General features: G+C 43.1%; 1 protein-coding gene and 1 pseudogene across 4 annotated transcripts in view; one reads left to right on the top strand and one right to left on the bottom strand.

Annotated features, from left to right (window-relative positions):
- The window catches only part of Ern1 (endoplasmic reticulum to nucleus signaling 1), a 94,314-nt gene that overhangs the window by 12,115 nt on the left and 60,351 nt on the right, over nucleotides 1-21,848 (top strand). Inside the window, exons 1-2 of one of the 4 annotated variants that reach the window (XM_017597474.3) lie at nucleotides 5,335-5,424; nucleotides 19,312-19,432. In XM_017597474.3, the coding sequence (XP_017452963.1) occupies nucleotides 5,386-5,424; nucleotides 19,312-19,432 (160 nt within the window). In that variant the 5' untranslated portion in view covers nucleotides 5,335-5,385. Of the gene's footprint in view, nucleotides 1-5,334; nucleotides 5,425-14,042; nucleotides 14,300-17,213; nucleotides 17,238-19,311; nucleotides 19,433-21,848 lie in introns of those variants that run through there. The other 3 variants (XM_039086647.2, NM_001191926.1, XM_006247634.5) reach the window with 3 other exon arrangements.
- On the bottom strand, nucleotides 5,801-6,304 carry Rps10-ps6 (ribosomal protein S10, pseudogene 6; annotated as a pseudogene).

The following is a 21,848-nucleotide window of genomic DNA, read 5'->3' as shown; positions in this document are numbered from 1 at the left end:
GTGGCAATTCATTATATATTTCCAAATGGTTAGAAAGGATTTGAATGTTTCTTTTTGTTTGTTTGTTTTTTGAGACAGGATTTCTCTATGTAGCTTTGGCAGTCCTGGAATTAGCTCTGTAGAACAGGCTGTCCTCAAACAGAGATCTACCAGTCTCTGTCTCCCAAGTGTGGGGTCAAAGGTGTCACCACCACCGCCTGGCTAAATGATTCTTTTTAAGAATTTATATCTTTATCTTTGTTGTATTAATGTTTGCTTGTATGAATTTCTGTTTGCCGTGCATGTACCTGGATCCTGAAGAGGTCAGAAAGCCATCAGGTCCCTGGAATAGGAGTTACAGGCAGCTGTGAGCCACTGTGTGGATCCAAGCAGGGTTCTCTGCAAGAGCAGCCAGTGTTCTGTCTAACCTCTGAGCCATCTCTCCAGCTCTGGATTTTGAATGCTTCTAACACAAATGAGACATGAGACGATGGAAATGCTAATTACTCTGACTTGATTGTTGCCTATTATATAGGTCTGAAAACATATGGCTATGCATAAATACATACAACTATTCTATTTGTTTAAAGCATTGTTAGGTGTGAGCAAGATGTCTTAGTGAATAAAGCATCTTTTTTTAAAAAAGATTTATTTATTATATATAAATACACATGGTGGCTCTCTTCAGACACACCAGAAGAGGGCACTGGCTCCCATTACAGATGGGAGCCACCAAGTGGTTACTGGGATTTGAACTCAGGACCTCTAGAAGAACAATCAACACTCTTAACCGCTGAGCCATCTCTCCAGCCCCATGAATAAAGTACCTTGCGACCAATCCTGTCTACCTGAGTTGGCTCCCTGGAACCAACATGGTAGAAGAAAAAAGTAGACTCCCAAAAGCTGATCTTTCCTCAAAAACGAACATCTATGTACGCATGCACAGATGCACACTTATACATTAGATAGACATTAGATTAAATAAAAGAAGCATGTAGAGCAGGTGAGTAGGGACCTGGGAAGTCAGTGAGCTTGTTTCCATCAAGTAAGGCTCAGAGGTTCTGGAATCATGGCACCTTTCCTGAGCATTGCTCCTACCACAGCACTTGGATAAGTATCACATCACTTACTGTAGGGGTCAGCATACAAGTCTGTACCCCAGTTTGTTTTTCTTCCTCTGGAAGAGTGAATGGTGGCAAGAAGCTTCAGAAATGTTTGAAAACCCTGAGCAAATAAATCCAAGTGCTGCTCATGTTGATTTTTTTTTTCTTTTTTTTTGGTTCTTTTTATCGGAGCTGGGGACCGAACCCAGGGCCTTGCGCTTCCTAGGCAAGTGCTCTACCACTGAGCTAAATCCCCAACCCCGCTCATGTTGATTTTTAATGGTAGCGAGAAAAGGTTTAAAATTAGGGGAATTCCCCAGTAGTTAATTTGATTCTTGTGATGACTCTGTTTCCAAATGTGTGTGTATGTGTTTCACATTTACCAAAATTAAAATTCTTCCCATTATAGAAGCATCTGTGCCATCACCAAAGAAGTTAAAATAGTATAAGAAAGTTTGTAAAACCAGATTTGAAGAGTCTCTCACCTGTGAGGTACTTTGTGTTTGCTCTGCTCAGTTCAGCAGTCTTGCCCCATAATTCTGTGAGGGCTCGTTTTCCTAGTTGTCATGGTCTAGTTTTGTAAAGAAGAAAACAGTTTCTTTACACAGTGTGATTAAGACGTTTATCTATAGTTTTGCTGCTTAACTAACAAATAGTCAAACCACAGTTTCTCTAAGACCAGCCCTATTCCTGCTCTGAGGGCTGAGTGCTTGGAAATCTTTATAAAGTTCTTAGTGCTGGTAAAGTTCAGTCTCTTATCTGATCTGTGGTTGGATAGAAGAAGGTTCTCTCCCTTAGATGCTGGATGCTTTAAGAGTCTACATAGCTTGTGTGTATAGCTAGAAAGCAGTCTTTTGGTCCCTACAGCATTTTCTTTTAATTTTATTTGTTTTAGCTTTTTTTTTTTTTTTTTTTTTTTTTTGGAGCTGGGGACCGAACCCAGGGCCTTGCGCTTCCTAGGTAAGCGCTCTACCACTGAGCTAAATCCCCAGCCCCTTGTTTTAGCTTTTAATTTCTTTCCCTACCCTACCTTAAAGTGAATCAGATAATTACTAATATTCAGTGTTGCAATATTCTGAGATAAAAGGAGATACCAGGGTGTGGCATGGATTGGCAATGACCGTGTTTAAAGGCATCAAGACTTCTACAACATCTATGTGGATTTTGGATGTGGTTTAATCTGGGGCTAGAAGAACACAGCAAACCTTGAGGGAGGTAAAGTCCTGGTATATTATGGGTACTCACACAGTAGAGCTATAAAAGGCTCCATCCAGCCCACTTTTCTTTCCCCAATAGAAGTGGAATGCCCTGCTCAAAGGCCAGGCTGGGACACACCAGTGCATCCCACAGCACCTCCATTCAGCCCTCCCCCCCACAAACAAACAAACAAAACAAAGCATATGCCAGGTTCATGGGGCTATCTCCAAACCTTGGTGTTTTGTTTGGTTTGGTTTGGTTTGATTTGGTTTATAAGCAGGTCCCAGCACATGCCCTTGTCTGGCCTACAGAGACCAAGCTGTCCTCAAACTCAGAGACATGCCTATCTCTGCCTCGTGAAAGCTGGGACTAATGATGGACACCACCATGCCCAGCAGCCTCGAGTTCTTTGCACTTTGGTTTTGGGAGGATTAGTCACAAGTTTTGGTTGGAGTCAAATGAGCACATTTGAGCTCAGCACAGGATGTCAGGACTTGGCCCAGGAAGGGAGAGCGGCTCTGAAGATTGGAGGCCTGTTGTGGAGCGCACTTTTCATTGTCTTACCTGACTCCCCTGTTAGGAGGTCAGCTCCTTGAAGACAGGAGCTTTGTAAGCTTTGGGGGTTCTCTTTCTGTCCATGTGTAAGTTAAAACTAAGAGAGCGGAGTTGAAATAAGTGAACTAGCAAGCAAGAGAAACTGAAGAGTTCAGCCAACAGGAAACTGAGTGAGGCAGGGAGTGCCTGGAAGAGATTGGTAAATCCTACAAGTCCTTGCCAATCTCCTTAAGTAATGGAGGCCGTGATTCAATGGCTTATCTTAGTCCGTGGGGTTCTGTATTTCTTTCTATTGTATTAAAAGCCATTCTAGAATGGGTGCAGGCACCACAGAGACAGAGAGTGATTCAGAAGAAAGGAGCAGGTTTAACAATCCTTCTGATCACATATCCAGGGGCTGACCAGACATGAGGTCTTAGAAAGCAGACCTTGAGGTGGGGTCTACCAGAGGTTTTACTGTGTTGTCCTTAGTCTACAACCAGCTAAGCAACATTAATATAGTAGTAGTATAAATTAAAACACGAGGGAGGACTCCCACTATGTGCTTGATCATCATGTTTGGTATGTGGAGTGCTTTGTTCTTCAAGAGTGAGGTTTTTCCTTCTAGGTCTGTTTCCCAGTGTCACAGCAGCGTATGGTCCTGCCGCTTCTGTGGGGGCATACATGGAGAAATAACCAACTAGACGTGTCGGATTGATTCTGGCCTTTGTGGACCACTCTATAAGTGCAAACTTTTCCCCTAGCCCTACCTGTTTACATTTCCTGTCTCCTTTTTTTTCCTCTCCAGCCACACTGATCCTAGAGGTCCTTAAATACAGCAGATATTTTCAGTCTCATGGCCTCTGCACAGGCTGTGTCCACTGCCTAGGTAGCTCTTCCTTTCCTCTCTGTAGATATTAACTCAAGAAAACCTTTGACATGAAATCTTTGCCCTCAAAGCCCAACTCACGCCATCAAAAGACTGAATCCATCTTCTGTTATACTTTTGTGACTCCTGTCTCTTTCATAGTGTTTAATAAAGCAGCTTGTCTTTTTCTGTTTGTGAAATTAACTGTTCTGATGTTCATTTGTTCATTCATTCATTCATTCATTCATTCATTCATTCAATGTGCATTGCTGTTTGCCTGCATGTATGTCTGTGTAAGAGTGTCAGATCTTGGAGTTACAGACAATTGTGAGCTGCCATGTGGGTGCTGGGAATTGAACCCAGGTCCTCTGGAAGAGCAGTCGATGTTCTCGACCACTGAGGCATCTTTCCAGCCCCAACTGCTCTGACTTTTTAATGGATAATAAACTCCTTGAGGACAGGAGCAGATCTCTTTTGTAGTGATTATTATTGTGTTTTGTTATTATTCATTTTTAACTTTAAATTGCCATATATATCTCACATTGATTAAAAATTTCCCTAAGTACTTCAGAGTTTTATTATTTATTATTTCTCACCCATTTTATAGGTGACAAAGCCAGGGCAGGGGTTGCTCATTGGTAGTCTGGCTTCAGAATCTGGCCCATTAACAACCACAGCATAATGGTCAGGCTCTACACTGTACTAATAGTTATCTTTTGAATTGTTCAGCATTATCAGAAAATGGTATGATCAGGCATAGTAGTGTTATAGAAATTTCTAATCCCAATCTAGGGTTTATTTCCTGGGTAAAAGACACATACACAGCCTTTATTTTTACAATAAGCTTTACTCAGCACAAGAGCTGGGCAGATCCTCTGTACTATTAGAATCTACTTTCCTACCAATAATCCTGAGTTACTACTTACTGTGTTTCATCTGGGCTGCTCTTAACTCCAGTTGACCAGCCCTCAGGGCCACATTTTCTTGACTTATCCATCATCTTTCTCCTCTTTTCACCTTCTTTTCTCTCTTCTGATCTCCTCAGACCTCTCCTCCCCTTGCCTGGAATGCCAAGCACTACCTATCTATTCAATGTAGGCATCTTTATTTACCAGTCAGATCTACCTGGATCTCAGAGGCCTGCACTTAGCACTACAGTACTTAGCAACACCAAACCTCAGCCATGGTGGTGCCTGCTTTTATTGTTTTTTTTTTTTTTTTTTTGGTTCTTTTTTTCGGAGCTGGGGACCGAACCCAGGGCCTTGCGCTTCCTAGGCAAGCGCTCTACCACTGAGCTAAATCCCCAACCCCCAGTGGTGCCTGCTTTTAATCCCAGCACTCAGGAGGCAGAAGCTGATAGACCTGAGTTCAAGGCCAGCCTCATCTACAAAGCAAGTAAATTCCAGGAAAGCCAGTGGCTACACGGAGAAATTCTGAAACTCTGTCATGGGGGGGGGGGGGCGGGGGGAGAAAGGAGGAGGGAGGAGGAAGAGGGAAAAAATAGTATGGTTTGTTGTATAAAGCGTTTCTAGATGGTTGAAATGCAATCCCAGGATGTAAAATGGAGTGGTGTTTGGTAAGAATCTTTTCACTCTTGAACTTTTCCTTAAACACCACAAAGCAAACACGTTTTTCTTTCCTTCCTCTTTCCAGCTTCTCTCTGGCAGTACTATCTATTGTACTGTCGATGTCTGTCCGTGAGAGATGGGAGTAACCACTGTTCGAGACAGAGTGGATAATCAGGTTTTTGAGTTTTATTTGCTTTCTGAAGATATCCTTGGCTGCCACCAATATCCTTGTTAAGTGTTCTCTGTTACATTTATATAACTCTCGCTTTCAAAATGTTTATTTTTTGCTATTTAATTAAGTTAATTTTTGAGATAGAAATCTCAGGTGCATCCCAGGCTGTTCTCAAACTCCACATGTGGTTGAGGATGACCCTGAACCCCTGAACCTTCTGCCTCCCCTTCTCAAGCACTAGGCCTATGAGAGTGGTTTGGATCCAGACATGGCTCATGCGTTCTAGAGAGGCACTGGACCAACCAAGCCACATCCTCAGCTACCTTGGAATTACTTTTTTTTTTCTTTAAAGTTTATTCAATACAATATAATCTCCAACTTCACTGAGGTGGCTGACCACGTCCATGACTGAAGCCCCCTCTAAACTGGAATTCTGTTGCTGAGCCAGCCCCAGCCTCAGCTTTCTTGTCAGCTCCAGGGGGCACAGCACTCCTTCTGTAGGTGTCTCTGTCTGCCTCTCTTCTCGTGAATCTTGCAGGCCGCCCACCCTCTGGACCTTTGGACTGAGGTCTGCCAGTCTCGGGACAGCTGTGGCTCAGGGTGGCAGGCACAGTCTCCGGAGGTAGGTGCAGGTAATACTGGATGCCCTCATTCGTGAGGTACCAGTAGAAATGTCTCCAAGCAAACTGTTCCTTCACGTAGCCTCGAGACTTTGAGAGACTGCATGGCCTTCATGACATGAAGGTTGGGCACTTTCTTGTCTGCCAGCTCGGGGTGTTTGGGCATGTGGACGTCTTTTTTGGCAACCATCACCCCTTCCTTAAAAAGGAGTTCATAGATGGCAATCTGATTCTTCTTAGGCATCAACATCACGACGGCTGCAGGGTCCCAGGTGGAGGCTGGAAAGGAAGGGGTGTGCATCCACCTTGGACTTCTTAATATTGGTTTTCCTTGTCAACATTTACATGTTGCTATTTCTCAGTTTTCAAGAGAGGGAAAGAACAACAAGACTTAGAAGGGGGACCCCTGGGAGAATGTGCACTGTGAAGAGCGTGTTCCCTCCTCCGTCCATGCCCTGGACAGCCATTTTCCTTTACCAGGGGCGGATACTGCTCCTGAAGTGTCTGGAAAGACACTTTTCGAACCTATAGCTTCTTTTTGAGCCTATAGGCTTGCTGTCTTCCTGTGGCTACTCCATTCTGCTTCTGTTTCCTGTGCACCCCTTGATAAGTTAGAGAAGGCTCCATGCCAGCTGGTTCCTCTGGCTTTTCTTTCATTTCTCTATTTAAAAGCCACAGGTCTGTGGATTTGGTTGTTCTAACACAGTCTTTGAAGCAGTTTTTATACTTACCTGTTTCTGTCTGAGTATCTGAGAAACCCATGTTGATATTAGGGGATCTGATGGCATAATTTGTACGTGGGGTGCCGGGGAGGTATATGTGTCTGTGCTCATCTGTGTGCACACATTTGCCTGTGCATGCATTTGTTGAAGCCAGATGTCAGCATTGAATGTCTTCCTTTATTTTTCTCCAGCTATTTTTTGAAATAGGGTCTTTCACCGAACCTGGAACTCACTGTTTTTGGGGAGATTAGCTGGACAGTGAGCCCTCAGGATCCCTGTGTCTCTGTCCCATAGTACTGGGGTTACACGAGTGGATGCTACATCTGGCTTTTACAGAGGTGCTAAGAATCTGAACTCAGATCTTCATGCGTGTGCAGCAAGCACTCTGCCCATCGAACCCTCTCCACAGTGCCCTCTCCACAGTGCCCTACCACCCAGAGACAAGTCTCATGTAGCCTAGGATTGCCTCTTGTCAAAGCTGGATTTGAATTCCTAGTCCTCCCTCCTTTAGCTTCCTAGTGTTGAGATTACAGGCATAGACCATCACAGCCAGCTAGCAGTAAAACTTTTTTCCACAAGTAATGTCAGTGTTTGATATCTTCCTTTTGTGAAAGCATCTTACTCCTAGTGAAACAAAGGCATAGTCTATTTTGGGAAGCTCATCATTTTATGGTCGGCTGACATGATGCTTGCCGTTGAGGTAAGTTGTCCATAGGCAGCAGTGTGCATTTGCTCATGTGCAGGGACATTAAGTGACATTGAAAGAGTAACCAGTGAGCAATGGCTGTGTCCTCCTCTCACTAGAGGCCTTTGTAAACAATTAGAACGAGTTGTCCAAGGGGCTTACTGTACAACATGGTGGCTTTACAACAGTTAATAACAGTAGTGCCTGTTCTTGAAGAGCTTTTTTAATTAAGTGTGCATGTGCGTGCGTCTGTGTCTGTGAACATGCCTATGCATGCATTTGGAACTCAGGACTGGATTCTCTCCCTGTATCCCGTGGGTGGGTTCATGGCATTGATCTCAGACAAGTGCTTTTACCTGCTACTGAGTTGTACACTTTTAAGTACATAAATTTTGATGTCATCTAAAACATAATTTTTTTTAAATTAGGAAAAGGTCTGGATTGGATTGGTGTGTGCTATAGGAAATTTTTATGAAGATTAAGGCTATGACTTTTTGTGGTATTACTCCCACACACTTACATGGATAGTAGGATCTCACGAATTTTCATCTAGAACTTTTTTTTTAAAGCCCCACCCTAGCTGCTGGAGGGATGGCTTAGTGGGCAAGAGTACTTGGCTGCTCTTCTAGAAGACCCAGGTTCAATCCTCAGTACCTACATGATGGCAATAGTCATCTATGACTACAGTTTCAGGGGCTTCAATGCCATCTTCTGGCCTCCTCAGGCACCAGGCGTAGATATGCATGCAGTCAAAACCCCACACACACTTAAAAAAGCAAAAGATAAAGACTTTACCTTGTCTAACTTGCTGTGCTATGTGATATATATGTATCTTTAGAGAATCTATAAATTATATCACCGTCTTCTTTAAGACTAACCCTTATATCAAAGCAGAATGCTGACCCTCCATCCCACTAGGGTGCTGAGGAGGGAGTTTCAGACCTGAAATGATGTAGGCTTATGGCTCTCAGACAACTATTACTTAAAGTAGTAAAATTATAGCTCAGGAACAGTGGGCAAAAGACCAGATTGGGAGGTAGAGCCTTGAGCCTGCCCTGTGTCTGTGGTTAACTGTCTATGGTGACTCGGGTAAGTCACTTCACCCCTGAGGGCCTTGATTTCTTCCCTGGGCAATGAGAGGGTTGAGAAGGTGATCCTTTGGTCTTTTCATCTCAAAAATTATATATCTCAGGAGCGTAAGCAGCTCTGCTGTTTGGTCTGTGTGGTGTGGATGAATACATGGATTCAGCTCACTATGCTGCTGTGGACTGAGTAGGGAGAGATGGTAACAAGCCAGTGTATTTAGACCTGGGGATTCTGCTGGGGTCTGGCCAGGTGTCTGAGCCAGAGTGTTTCATGCTGTTTAACTCTTATCATAGTGCTTGGCAACATCTGGCAAGTGTAGGTGGCAATTATGTCATAATACAGTTGTTTGTAGATAATTTAAATTTAACTGGAACACTTATCCACTTTCTCTTTGACCTCTTCCCTTCCCACTCCCTCTGCCCCAAGGAATCTCTAGGGAAGTGTAAAGATCAAAATTGACAGCTTCAGATTACTATCAGGACTCAGAATGTGCTATGTAATTGAGACTTATTCTCCCTTTGGGGTTTCCACATGAACACTCTAATAATAGGTTAATCGTACATGAGTATCCATATTTAAGAGGAGTTCAGCTTTAAAGAAGTCAGGTTGGTGCACCTCACAAATTTGTAGTCTAATCAGCTCTTTATTAGTCTAGATTGAGGTGGTTCTCCATCAAGATAAGTAAACCTGGCCAGTTTCTTAATTGTTACAAAGTCTAAATTGCAGTCATTTCTCTTCAGTGAAAACAGTGGGAAAACAATGGCCACGCCTGTACAGTAAGGCTCAGCTGATAAAATCATATCACCTTTGTGTTTTTGTATCTATAAAATGAGTGGTTTGCCCTAGATCTTTAATACTCCTCAGGCACCTTGGGGATTTGATAACATTCTGTCAAAGAACAAGGTAATGTTTTCTGGTCCATGATATATGTGGTAAAGGGTTTCCTGAAGCACTTTTTTTAACAGAGTATATTTTCTTCTCCAGCATGGCAGGAGGACCACGAAGACAAGCAGAACAACAAATGACTGAACTTAGACTGAGCCTTGGGCCCTACACCTAGTTAGTAGGACACAGCCACCTGTTGTGAAAGCAACCACCTTTGTGCTCAGGAATAAAGTGCACTTAGGCAGTGCCTTCTGTCAGATCTATCTGGTAAAGCAGAGGGATAGCCTGAACTGAGCTGAAGAGTTGTAACTGTCTTGGGTGGTGGTTAATTACACCACACCCTAAAATTGCCACAAATGCTAGTTTAACTCTGTGAGCTGCTTCATTGGAAACCACACAGTATATTCAGTTAGGCCTTGCCCTTTATTACCTCCCCAGTTGAGATACCTGACTCCTATCCAAAGCAAATGCCACTGTTACCTTTACTAAAACTGTCAGGAAATGGAACAGGCAGTGGGCTGGCCGAGGTACTGAATTGAATGGTTCATGGGTTATTGCCGACAGTACAGGCAAACTTGGCGTGACAGAATTTGGAACGGTTTAGGATTGTTCTGAAACCCTTAAAACTGTACATACTGAATGAAGCTCATTAAAAGTAGACGTGAGGAAGCTCTTACTGCCACCAGTGTTCTGATTCTGCACTGTTTTTTTGTTTTTTTTGTTTTTTGTTTTGTTTTTTGGTTCTTTTTTTCGTTTTTCGGAGCTGGGGACCGAACCCAGGGCCTTGCGCTTCCTAGGTAAGCGCTCTACCACTGAGCTAAATCCCCAGCCCCGATTCTGCACTGTTTTTTGTTGTTGGATCAGATATTTGAATGAGATGGGATTGGAGGCAGCATTGGATTAAAATAAATGTCTTAGTATCTGTGTCAACGGCCTTTACCTAAAGGCAGACCTCCTTCTTGAGAATTCAGCCCTTTTCCTTGGACTGTACAAGAGGCTTGGTCCTCTGTGGATCAGATGGGCTTTCTTTGGCAGAGGGGCTTTGTGTAATAGATTTGTATTCTTATCAGACACTGATTTCTCTCTCATGCTGTTGTTGTGAATGTGTCATCTTGCCTAGTGGGAATTTTTTTTTTTTTTTCTTTTTTTCGGAGCTGGGGACCGAACCCAGGGCCTTGCGCTTCCTAGGCAAGCGCTCTACCACTGAGCTAAATCCCCAGCCCCGCTAGTGGGAATTTTTAAAAGTATTTTATTCATCATAATTATGTGTATATGAGTGATATTTGGGCCTGTGTGTGGAAGTCAGAGGTCAGCTTGCAGGGGTTGCTTTGCTTTTGTTATGCGGTGCTGAAGAGCAAGCTCAGGTGTCAGGCTCAGTGTCAGGAGCCTTGTTGAGCCATCTCCCTAGCCCTACTGCTGTGACTTCTTGATGCCCTTTGGTCACTATTGGGCACAGCCTTTTCCATGTGATTCAATGGCACACTGAACCCTGCTGAATACTTTGTAAAGCAGCCAGAATCTCCAGTGTCTGGCTCCGCTTGCATTTTTAGCAGGTAACACTGTGCGAGCAGAATTGTAGATGCAAATATTCTTTAAAATATCTTTTAATGCCTATCTCTGTTATAGGACACTATGCTGAGGGCTTCTTGCTGGGTTGACATGCTCTATAGGTGTTTTATTTATTGAGTTAATTTATTTGTTTACTTATTAAAGCACTACAGGACTAGAGTCTGTGGTGATATACCAGAGAAGTTTCTGATATTCTTGAAAAATCAGTGAATCTGGGCTGGCAAACACCTTTAATCCCAGCACTTGGGAGGCAGAGGCAGGCGGATCTCTGAGTTTGAGGTCCACAGAGTGAGTTTCAGGACAGCCAGGGCTACACAGAGAAACCCTGTCTGAAGAGGAAAAAAATCAGTGTGTCCAGGTTGTAATTCTCTTTTTTTTTAATGGAGAAGATTTATTTTGGTATGTGTGTATAAATGCTCACACATATGCATGTGCACCACATGTATGCCTGGCACCTGAAGAAGCCAGAAGAGGGGTTAGGATTCTCTAGAACTGGAGGTTAAAGGGCTTTGTGAGCCACCATTCGGGTACTGGACACTTAACCTGAGTCCTCTACAAGAGCACAGAAGGGGGAACGGGGATATGAGTGAGTGTGTGTGTGTGTGTGTGTGTGTGTGTGTGTGTGTTGGGGAATTTTATAAATGGAACAGTAATTACATTCCTCTTTATGCTTCAGTCTTGTAAGTCAGTTGAGACCCCTGACTCCTATCCAAAGCAGATGCCATTGTTACTTTTACTAAAACTGTCAGGAAATGGAACAGGCAGTGGGCTGGCCGAGGAACTGAATTGAATGGTTGATGGGTTATTGCCGACAGTACAGGAGTTACAGACAGTGGTGAGCTGCCATGTGGTGCTGAAAATTAAACCTGGGTTCTCTGGAAGAGCAGGCAGTGCTCAACTGCTGAGCCATCTCTCCAGCCCCTATTTTTTTTTTTTTTTTTTAAAGACCAGTTGTGCTAATACAGCACGAGTCGTCTAAGGAGGAGAGAGTAATCCGGCCTGTTTGTTACTGACCTCTGCTTCCCACCGCAGGCTGACATCTGTGCTGCACAAACATACAAGGTCTTGTCGGCCTGCCCCTGGGAAAATGCCCTGCCTGCTTCTGAATATTCCTGTTAGAGCTAATAATTATAAACTCTCATTCTTTAGCACATTTTAATTCACTTAAAATTGATTAGTTTTCATTTAGAGACATGCAGATCTAATCGCTGTCAAGAGTCTATCTGTCCAAACTGGGTAGTAGAACAAAGCACTTTGGGACTTGGTCTCACTGACCTGCTTCTTCCCTGTCTTACCAGTGACCCTGTACTGTGCACACATTAGTGAACCAAAACGGACTCTGTTTTTTCTAGTTTGTGTAGAGTCTCATGTTCCTTGGTTGGCCGTGAACTTCCTCAGTGACCAGGGTTAACTTCGGCCTCTATTTCCCAGGTGGTGGTTATATAATGGGCATTCACCACTGCCTGGTTTATATAGTACTATGGATCCAACACAGGGCTTCATGCATGGTAGGCAAGCACCCCACCAGCTAGGCTACATCTTTAGCCAACCAAAAGAAACTATTTTATTTTAAAAACATTATTTTATTTTATGTATAAGGTTGTTTTGCCTGTATGTATATCTGTGTACCACTTGTGTGCCTGGTACCCTGAGAAGTCAGAAGAGGAACGCAGATCCTTTGGAACTGAAGGTACAGATGTTTGTGAGCCACCACGTGGGTGCTGGGAATTTGGACCTATGTTCTCTGGAAGAGCAGCCAGTGTTCTTAACCACTGAGCATCCCTTCAGCCCCCCAGATGAACTCCTTCAAGCCCTTTGCTTTCTCTTTACCTCTGGAACAAGCTGACTAGTAGAGTTAAGCCCTGATAAGGAGATAAAGAGTCCTTCTGCTGCAGAAGGCAGCTTGATTGTTCATGGCCAGTTGTAGGTTCCAGGAAGCGGGGATGGAGGGAGAGAGAGAATATGAATGTGTGTGTGTGTGTGTGTGTGTGTGTATTGGGGAGATTTATAAATGGAACAGCAATTACATTCCTCTTTATGCTGCAGTCTTGTAAGTGGGACAGTACAATTTGCAGCAAGCATAATTACTTCAAAGGCTGGAAAATTCCAAATGATTTGTGGTCACCTTTTATGAGAGGGGCTGTTTAGACAGAGCCTGATGTCTTTGGGAACCAGTAGGTGTGTGGTTTTATGGTAGGCTGAAATACTTGTCCCTGTTATCTAACCCACCACAGGTTTTCTTTCTTTCTTTTTTTTTGGTTCTTTTTTTTCGGAGCTGGGGACCGAACCCAGGGCCTTGTGCTTCCTAGGCAAGCGCTCTACCACTGACCTAAATCCCCAACCCCACCACAGGTTTTCTTATTGGTCACTTTCTAGAGCCATCTCCAAGCTAGGAGTATATGTGTATTTGTTTTAAACATCAATTTCCAGAGAACATAAAGCAGATGTAAGTGTGACCTTTTTCTGTTTTCAGGCCCTCTGGAAACTAGCGTGTTTAGCTATAGAGTCTGTTCCTGTTTTTCCTCTGTTGTAGGGGAAAAGAGTACTAAAGTCTGAAATGGCTAGGCAGAGGCAGTGGGCAAGTTCATTATCATGAAGCAGTGTTTTTCAGTGTTCAGGTACAAATAGTTCTTGGCTGTGATCAGTATCACAAAAGGCATCTAGGAGTATATTTAATTCACGTTAATTATAGCAACTATATTTAGAGACAGGTATTTTCCTGTTTAAGAAAATTGCTGAAGGTCTGAAAGAGTAGCTCAGTTGATAGTGTTTCCTTAGTATATATGAAACCCTAGGTTTGATCCTAGTACCACATAAACCAGAGGTGTAGAAGCAGGATTATTATTGGCTATATACAGAGTCCAAAGCCAACCTGAGCTATGTAAAACTCTATCTCAAAGGGAGGGATAAATTATGCTTGAGGTTTTGAAACACCGTAATACATACTTATGAGTATGACAGGCTACATAGAAAGACCCTGTCTCAGGAAGGGGGGGTGGGGAAGGAAGGAGGAGAGAGAGGGGGGGAGGGGGAAGAACATGAAAGAACTAGAATTAATTATAACAGCTCCCCAGGGGCACCCAAATTGAATCAGTTAAGGGCAAACTTGCCAAGCTTGGCAAGAGTTGTGAGGTTCCTGTGGACATGAACTGGCCTAGAGCTCAGTAACTAATCCAGCTTCTCTTCAAACCTTGTGTTTTTTGAGATTTTTTTTAGAAGATTGTACTACTTGTGTGATGAGGGGTTTATTTCGGTTCACCAGTCAACCACAGACAATTGCTTTTCCTGTGTTTCCAAGATATTCAAACAAGGTGGGTGGCTTTTGTCTCCACATCAGTAGTAAATGAGCATTGATGCTCGAGTGCTTTTGTGTTTAAGATTTATTTATTTACATATGAGTGCTCAGTTTTCATGCATGTCAGGAGAGGGCATCAGATTCTGTTACAGATTGTTAAGCCACCATGCAGTTGCTGGGAATTGAACTCAGAACCTCTGGAAGAGATGCCTTGATCTGCTGAGCCACCTCTCCAGCCCGTGGAGTGTTTTAAATTCTGTTACTGCGATGAGATACCAGGGGCATTTTCTGCACTGTGATGTGCTTCAGGGATTACTAGTGCCGACTCTCACTCTGATGCTCATGATCTGCTTGGGAGACTTTGCCTCTTTAAGCCTTGTTGCTTTTGGTGACTGCTAATAGTCAAAAGCGGTGGAGTTGCCTGATCTCCTGAAATTCAAAGTGTGCTCCCTGAACTCAGGTGCTTGCATTAGTGTTGCAACTGTAAGCTTCTCTCTCACCTGTAAACTTGTTTGTTTTCTTTCTAGTTTATCAAAGCCTCGTTGCAAATTACATGATCATACTATTAAAAATTTAGAAAATAAAGGAGAAAATAATAGTGCTATAATATTGTAATATTTTCTCTCAGTAGGCTTTTTTGGTTTGTTTTTGTTTTTTGTCTTTTGTTTTATCAAGACAGGGTTTCTCTGTTTTAGCTCTGGCTGTCGTGGAAATCACTGTAGATAAGGCTACTTTCCTCTACTCCCTCCACCTCACCCCCAACCCCCAGTGCTAGGATTAAAGGTGTTTACCACTACCGCCCAGCTTTTGTGTGTGTGTGTGTGTGTGTGTGTGTGTGTGTGTGTGTGTGTGTGTGTGTTTAAGTTTTGTTTTTTGTTTTTTTCCTATGTACCATATGTGGAAGTCAGAGGACAGCTCACAGGAGCAGCTCTCTCCTTCCACTCTGTGGATACTGTGAATTGAACTCAGGTCATCAGGCTTGGTGGCAAAACCCCTGACCTTCTGTGCAATCTCCTCAGCATTCTGATTTTATTTATTTTTGTTTATGTGTATGAGAGTTTTGCCTGAAGGTATGTGTATATACTGCATGGGTACTTGGTGCCCACAGAGGCCAGAAGAGAACACTATATCCCTTGGGAATGGAGTTACAGAACGTTGTAAGCTGTCACATGGGTTCTGGAAACTGAACCTTGGTCCTCTTCGAGAACAGCATGGGCTCTTACCTGCCAGCCATCTCTTAAGACCCACCGCTCGATGATTTTAAATAGAAGTAGGCAGGGGAGGGTATACACTGGGACAAGTAATAGAAACCTAATTGCAGCAAATGTACACAAATTGGACTTTGTTTTAAGGGCAGAAGTGCCTTGAGCTTAAGGAGAGCCCTTCTTGCTGAGGTCCAGGGAACGATGGAGGGCAAGCATTCTCTCCGTCTTTGAACAGAGTTTCTCTGCAGACTTCTTTTGTCTTTCTCTCTTTTCCATATGGTTAAAAGCTACAAAACTCTACCAAGTTTCTTATTTTCTACTTTAGCCAGCTGGATTGGGTTCCTGCATGGGTTCCAAGACTGGCTTTACAGAGCAGTCATTCCTGTGATAGCTATTTACTCTGGGCCATGCGGTTTTCTCATGTCAGGGGAAGGCAGATCCACTTATAACTTGTTACTCTCTGGACCTTGTGAACTAAAATGATTTCAATCATTTCCAAACAGTGACCTTTGGATCCTGAGGTAGGACAGGTACCACCCTTGAGGCTTCTGTGGTTTCTCTTAGTCTTATTTCCGGGTTCCTCAGGTAGAATTAAAAACTGGCTCTTCATCCTCAAACTTGAGGCCATCCCCAGGTAACAGATCACCTGGCGGCAGTAAAGTTGGCTCTTTATCCATATCAAAGCAAGGGCCACACCTCCTGTCCTCCAGGCCAGCACGCCAGGGGATGAGCCAAGTTCTGGCAGCTGCTCCCAACTTCACCTCCATTGGGTGCCACCTCTGGATCTCCCCATGAAAAAGGAGTACAGGGCCTGGAGTGCTTGCCCTGCCATCTTAGGCTGCCCTAAAGAGAACTGTCAGGGCCTGTCCTTTATCATTTTTAAGAGAGTGACCATTCTGGAGCCAGGCTCCATTCACAAGGAACTGCCCAATCCTTTTGTTTTTAACAGGAAAAGACAGTTATATTCCAAAAAGAGTGCTTATACCAAAATCCAGATGTTGCAGTTTAAGCAAGCATTGTTGACCTGCTTAAATTCAAGACTCTCTTACCTCAAACACACACACACACACACACACACACACACACACACACACACACACACGAACTAGATAACTTGTAGGATACCCTAGTGAAAAGGAAAAGAAACGTCGATTACAAAAGTGTGGCACAGGCACAGTTGACTGGGGCCCATCTCAACAGGGCTCTCTAGGAAACTATCAACTGTCATAAGAGTTGTGACAGCTGCTATGGAAACACTGTGGTAAGGGTGCAGAATCCTAGCAAAGGCAGAGGACATGCAGCCTCCAGCCAGTATAATCAGAACCACAGTGCACACCAGCGTTTGTGTTCTGTATTTTTTCAGTGGCTAATGTATATGAGCAATTTTCTGTATCATAGAGTTCTCTTAAGGTCTGTGTTAATGACATATGTAACATTTGTTGAGCTATACTTCAGTTTGTTTCAGCTTTTTAAATATTAGGAAATTGAGTCCATTAAAAAATACACATAGCGTTACCGTGCCCAGAGATTATTCTGTATCAGGAACTTTTTCTTTAGGGTATAAAAATTGAAACATGTATCTAAAGTATGAGGGACTTATGCTTTCCTACAGGGCCATTTGAGGGAGGAAAAGAGCAAGTGTGTGTGTGTGTGTGTGTGTGTGTGTGTGTGTATGTATGTATGCACGTGTGTGTGTTAGAGCAAGGGAAAGTGATGTGAGTCAATATGCGCAGGTGCAATGACATACAAGTATGAAAATATTACTTTAAATAAATTTTTAAAAAATATTTATTCATATATATCTGCATTGGCGTTTTGCCTACATGTATGTTTGTGTGAGGTCAGATCTTGGAGTACAGACAGTTGTGAACTGCCCTGTGGGTGCTGGGAATGGAACTTCAGTCTTGAACAGTCAGTGTTCCTAACCGGCGAGGCATCTCTCTAGCCCCTAAATTAACTCTTTTTAAGAAATCTTATACTCGGGCTGGAGAGATCGCTCAGTGGTTAGGAGCACTGACTGCTCTTCCAACGGTTCTGAGTTCAAATCCCAGCAACCACATGGTGGCTCATAACCATCGGTAATGGGATCCGATGCCCTCTTCTGGTGTGTCTGAAGACACCTACAGTGTACTTATATATAGTAAGTAAATAAATCTTTAAAAAAAAGAAAAAAGAAATCTTATACTCACGCTTCTCTCTGTTACTAGCAATGGATGATAAAGGTAATTTTCACAGTCTTTAGTTGTGAAATTATGTGTATGGGTATGTGCATGTGAACACAGGTGCCAATGGAGTGCAAAGATCATAGATTCTGCGGGAGCTGGGGTTGCTAACAGGGGAGGGGGCTGCCCAGTGTGGGTGCTGGGACCTGAACTTGACTGCTGAGCTGCTCTTTAGACTTTTTATCTCACTCTTACTTCTGGGAACTGAACTTGACTTTACACAACCGCTGTGCCACTGAGCCATGTTCCCAGCCCTAAAATAGTCTGCCTTAGCGTTTTTATCTTGGCTAGAGAAACGGCCCAGTAGTTAAGAGTACTGTCTGCTTTTGCAGAAGACCCTAGTTGGGATCTCAGCACCCAAATTCACATCCGTCTGTTAACTCCAGTTCCATGATTTGATATCTTCTGCTGGTCTCTGCAGATGCCAGACCCCCATGTAGTACACTTACATATATTTAGGCAAAACACTCCTACACATAAAAAAAAAAACTTTTAAAATATATAAATAAAATAAATTTTAAAATCAATCTGTGCCCCCCCCCCCCCCGAATCCTGGCTATGTAACCCAAGCCATAATAACCCACTTGTATTCCCCTCTAAAGTTCTGGGACTAGATAGGCACAAGCCACCACACTTGGCCCTCTAGTCTCATAATTTGTTGAATAGTGTTTCATAATTTATTAAAAGAGCTAGGCTTTAAATTGTATTTTGATTGTGAAGAAAAGTTTGGAGCTAGTCTATTTCCTCAGTCACAGTGGCTTCAATTCACATGATTATAAATGACTTTGGAATCTTGACGTTTTTGAAGTGTATTGTCCTTCCAATTTTTTTTTCTTTTTTCTTTTTTTTTTGGAGCTGGGGATCGAACCCAGGGCCTTGCGCACCGCTGAGATAAATCCCCAACCCCTGTCCTTCCAATTTTTAAAAAAATGTCTTTGCATAGATGTATGTATACGTATACTCATAGTATGGGAGCCCATGGGTTCTAGAAGAGGACATCAGAGCCTCTAGGACTGGGTTAGAAGCTGTTATGAGTGCCTAGCATAGCTGCTGGGAGTTGAGCTGGGGTCCTCTGGAAGAGGAGAATGCTCTTAACTGCTGAGCCGTCTCCCTAGCCCAAGAACCTTGATATTTTAGCATATACACTGTTTTATATAATAAAGGCTAATTTCCTATTTTACTTTAAATGTGTTCCTCTAATTATTTGCTTTGGAAAATCTCCTGGCATATAAGAAGTAGCTATTATTTTTTTATTATGGGTTCTTCTGTCATGCCAAGGTTTTATAGAGTAAAAGTGACCCAAGAGAAGGAAGCCAGAGAGCTGGCCATCCTGACCCTTCCATCTCAGGGACATCTTGCCCATGGGCTGTTTCATTTTTTGTCATGTCGGTTTGTGGGAAGGACCAACACTTAGAATAAAGTTGACTCAGCTCTTGTCTGGAGACGTGCTCTACGATGAGAACATAGGTCCTCCAACCTTGGTTTCTCCATCTGGAAGATGGATGGTCATGTGAAGGATGATTTTGAGGGCAGGAGTTTGTGCTAATATATGCCCGGGGTGAAGGAGTGGATTGACACGAAGGTACTCTATGTCATTGCAGAGTTTTGGAAGAGCCAGCACAGTAACACTGCCTGAAGCCTTGTTATTTGTTTCCACCCTGGACGGAAGTTTGCATGCTGTCAGCAAGAGGACAGGCTCCATCAAGTGGACTTTAAAAGAAGGTAATTCGGATTGTCCTTGAGTGACACAGAAACTTAGCTGCTGCCAAGTAAACACATTCCAATGGAAAATGGTTATCTGCTGTTTAATAAAATAAGAATGGAGAATGGGGTAAAAAGAGGAAAAGGACTTCTAATCAAAAGAGGGAGAGTCTAAAGCCTGAACTGTTACGACTGCATTGAGTGCAGCAGATGAAGAAACTGTCTTATCTCTTATGCTTCATTGCTTCTGCCCTGAGTTTCAATAGCTCTAGGCTTTTCTATTAATAGCTCTGGCTGCTTGGGCTTTCTGAAGACCTGCTGCATAAGATTTGTTAAGTTCTAATGATTAGAGTCTTGTAATCATAATTACAAGACGATATCTTCTCAACCATTCAGATTACTCAACTTGCTTTTTACAGAGCCTGAAATAACCAGGGCCTGGAAGACTTGACATCCACCCCACCTAACCACATTAACTGAGTTATTGAGATGAGGCTTGTTTCTCACTTAACTCTTACGCATCTATCTTGCCATCATTCCCTTCTGGTGGTGGGGAGCTCTGCAGCTGGGGAATTCATTGTACCTAATTTCCAAAGTGATCGTCCCATACAAAGCTATGCACTTCCCAAATTCAGGGATTTCAGTGTCTCCTGTTATTCTGTCCATTAGTAATTCTTACTTGGTCTTTTTTTTTTTTTTTTTCCTTTTTCTTTTTTTTCGGAGCTGGGGACCGAACCCAGGCAAGCGCTCTACCACTGAGCTAAATCCCCACCCCTCTTACTTGGTCTTAATTCAGACCTGACTGGTGTGTTCTCTTTCATCATGTCTCCATGACTTATTATTTTCATCAGCACAGCATTAATTTTCCTTTGTTAAACAGTCTTCCAAATGGAAAAATATCGTCATATGTCAGGTCACACGTCATTCTGTCAGTACTGCAGTAAACCTGCTTTTTATCCATAGCAAAGGCCAGCTCAAGTTCTTGGGGCATCCTGCCCCACCTCTTTGGAACCTGCATGGAGCAGCAAGACCTTTATGGCACCCAAAGAGCCAGCACTGAGGAGTGAGTGACCCAAAGAGCATTCTCAGTGTCCTCTTTGTGTTGTAGGCTCTGAGGACACATATATGGTCTCCCCTTCATGGTTAAGTGTTTAACCTTTAAGTGTTTTATAATGAAAGTAGAATTTTTTAAATTTCAAAACTGAGAACCAACAAGTCACAAAGGACTGGGAGAAATATTTTAGTCATTGAATTTTAATGTTTCAAGGCAAGACAAGACATCTTTGCCACTCAAGCCTGTCCTTTCCCTGCTCCCTGCACACATTATTTCACAAGTAGCCTTGGTTGTGCCCAGCACAACCGGGACTTGGCTTGTCTGTTACTTACTCAAATACATAATCAATCTGTCCTTCCCTGTGGACTAGAGATGAAATAGGTTTTTTTTTATTCAATTTAATGTGTATTAATAGAAAAACCTTAGCTTGGGAAAGATACTATATGGGACATTGAAGAAAAAGACCTTGTCCTCAAGGTACCTATAGTTTGATAGGGATCAAAGACAGAGCTTCAATGTAGAACATGGTTCTGTAATAGCTCAAGAAAGGTTCTGGCAATGTGTTGTGAGCCTGTACCCATCTGAGCACAGAATACTGGTGAGTGATGATTTCAGAGGTGAGCTGTGACTGGGGTGGAGGTGGGTTTTGGGAAAAAGAGGGTTGCACAGTTGGGCTGGTCCATGAGACACTGGAGGTAGAGAGTGGGAGAGCCACAGGGTATGTTGAGCCTGGTTGATTAAACAGGAAATTGGGAGCTATTAGCATGTTTGAACAGGTGAGTGACTCATCAAGTGTTCCCCCTGTAGATTAATCCAGCAGTAAGTAGCCGTGTGGGAAGACAGCTGAGAACAGAGTAGGAGAGGCCACAGGTAGATCCCATCCATAGGGCCTAGCACTAAGTAAGGAGCTCAGACAGCAATTTGGTTTTTTATTATTATTTTTGTCTGTTTGGCTGGTTTTGGTTTTTGGTTTTTCAGGACAGGGTTTCTCTGTGGCCTTGGTGTCCTAGAACTCCCATCTGTAGATAAGGCTGATCTCAAACTCAGATATCCACCTGCCTCTGCCTCTGGAGTGCTGGGATTAAAGGAGTCTGCCACCACTGCTTAGCAGACAGGAGCTGTTATGTTTAAGAATGGGTTAATGGGCTCTTGCTCCTCTCTTGCTCTTGCTTCTCCCTCTTCCCCTCTTCCCCTTTGTTCCTTCCCATTCCCCTACCCCCTTCCCTCTACGTTTTCATGGTCGGCCTTTAGTCCTCTCCTCTTCTACTCTTCTTCTCTCATTAAACCTTTCCATGTGGAAAAAAAAAAAAAAAAGAATGGGTTAATGGTACTTACTTAACAATCTAACCACTTAAAGTGTCACCCATCATGTCATAGATCCCA

Source organism: Rattus norvegicus, chromosome 10 (assembly GCF_036323735.1).
Source record: "Rattus norvegicus strain BN/NHsdMcwi chromosome 10, GRCr8, whole genome shotgun sequence".
Classification (NCBI taxonomy): Eukaryota; Metazoa; Chordata; class Mammalia; order Rodentia; family Muridae; genus Rattus; species Rattus norvegicus.
This window is presented reverse-complemented; position numbering and strand designations above follow the sequence as displayed.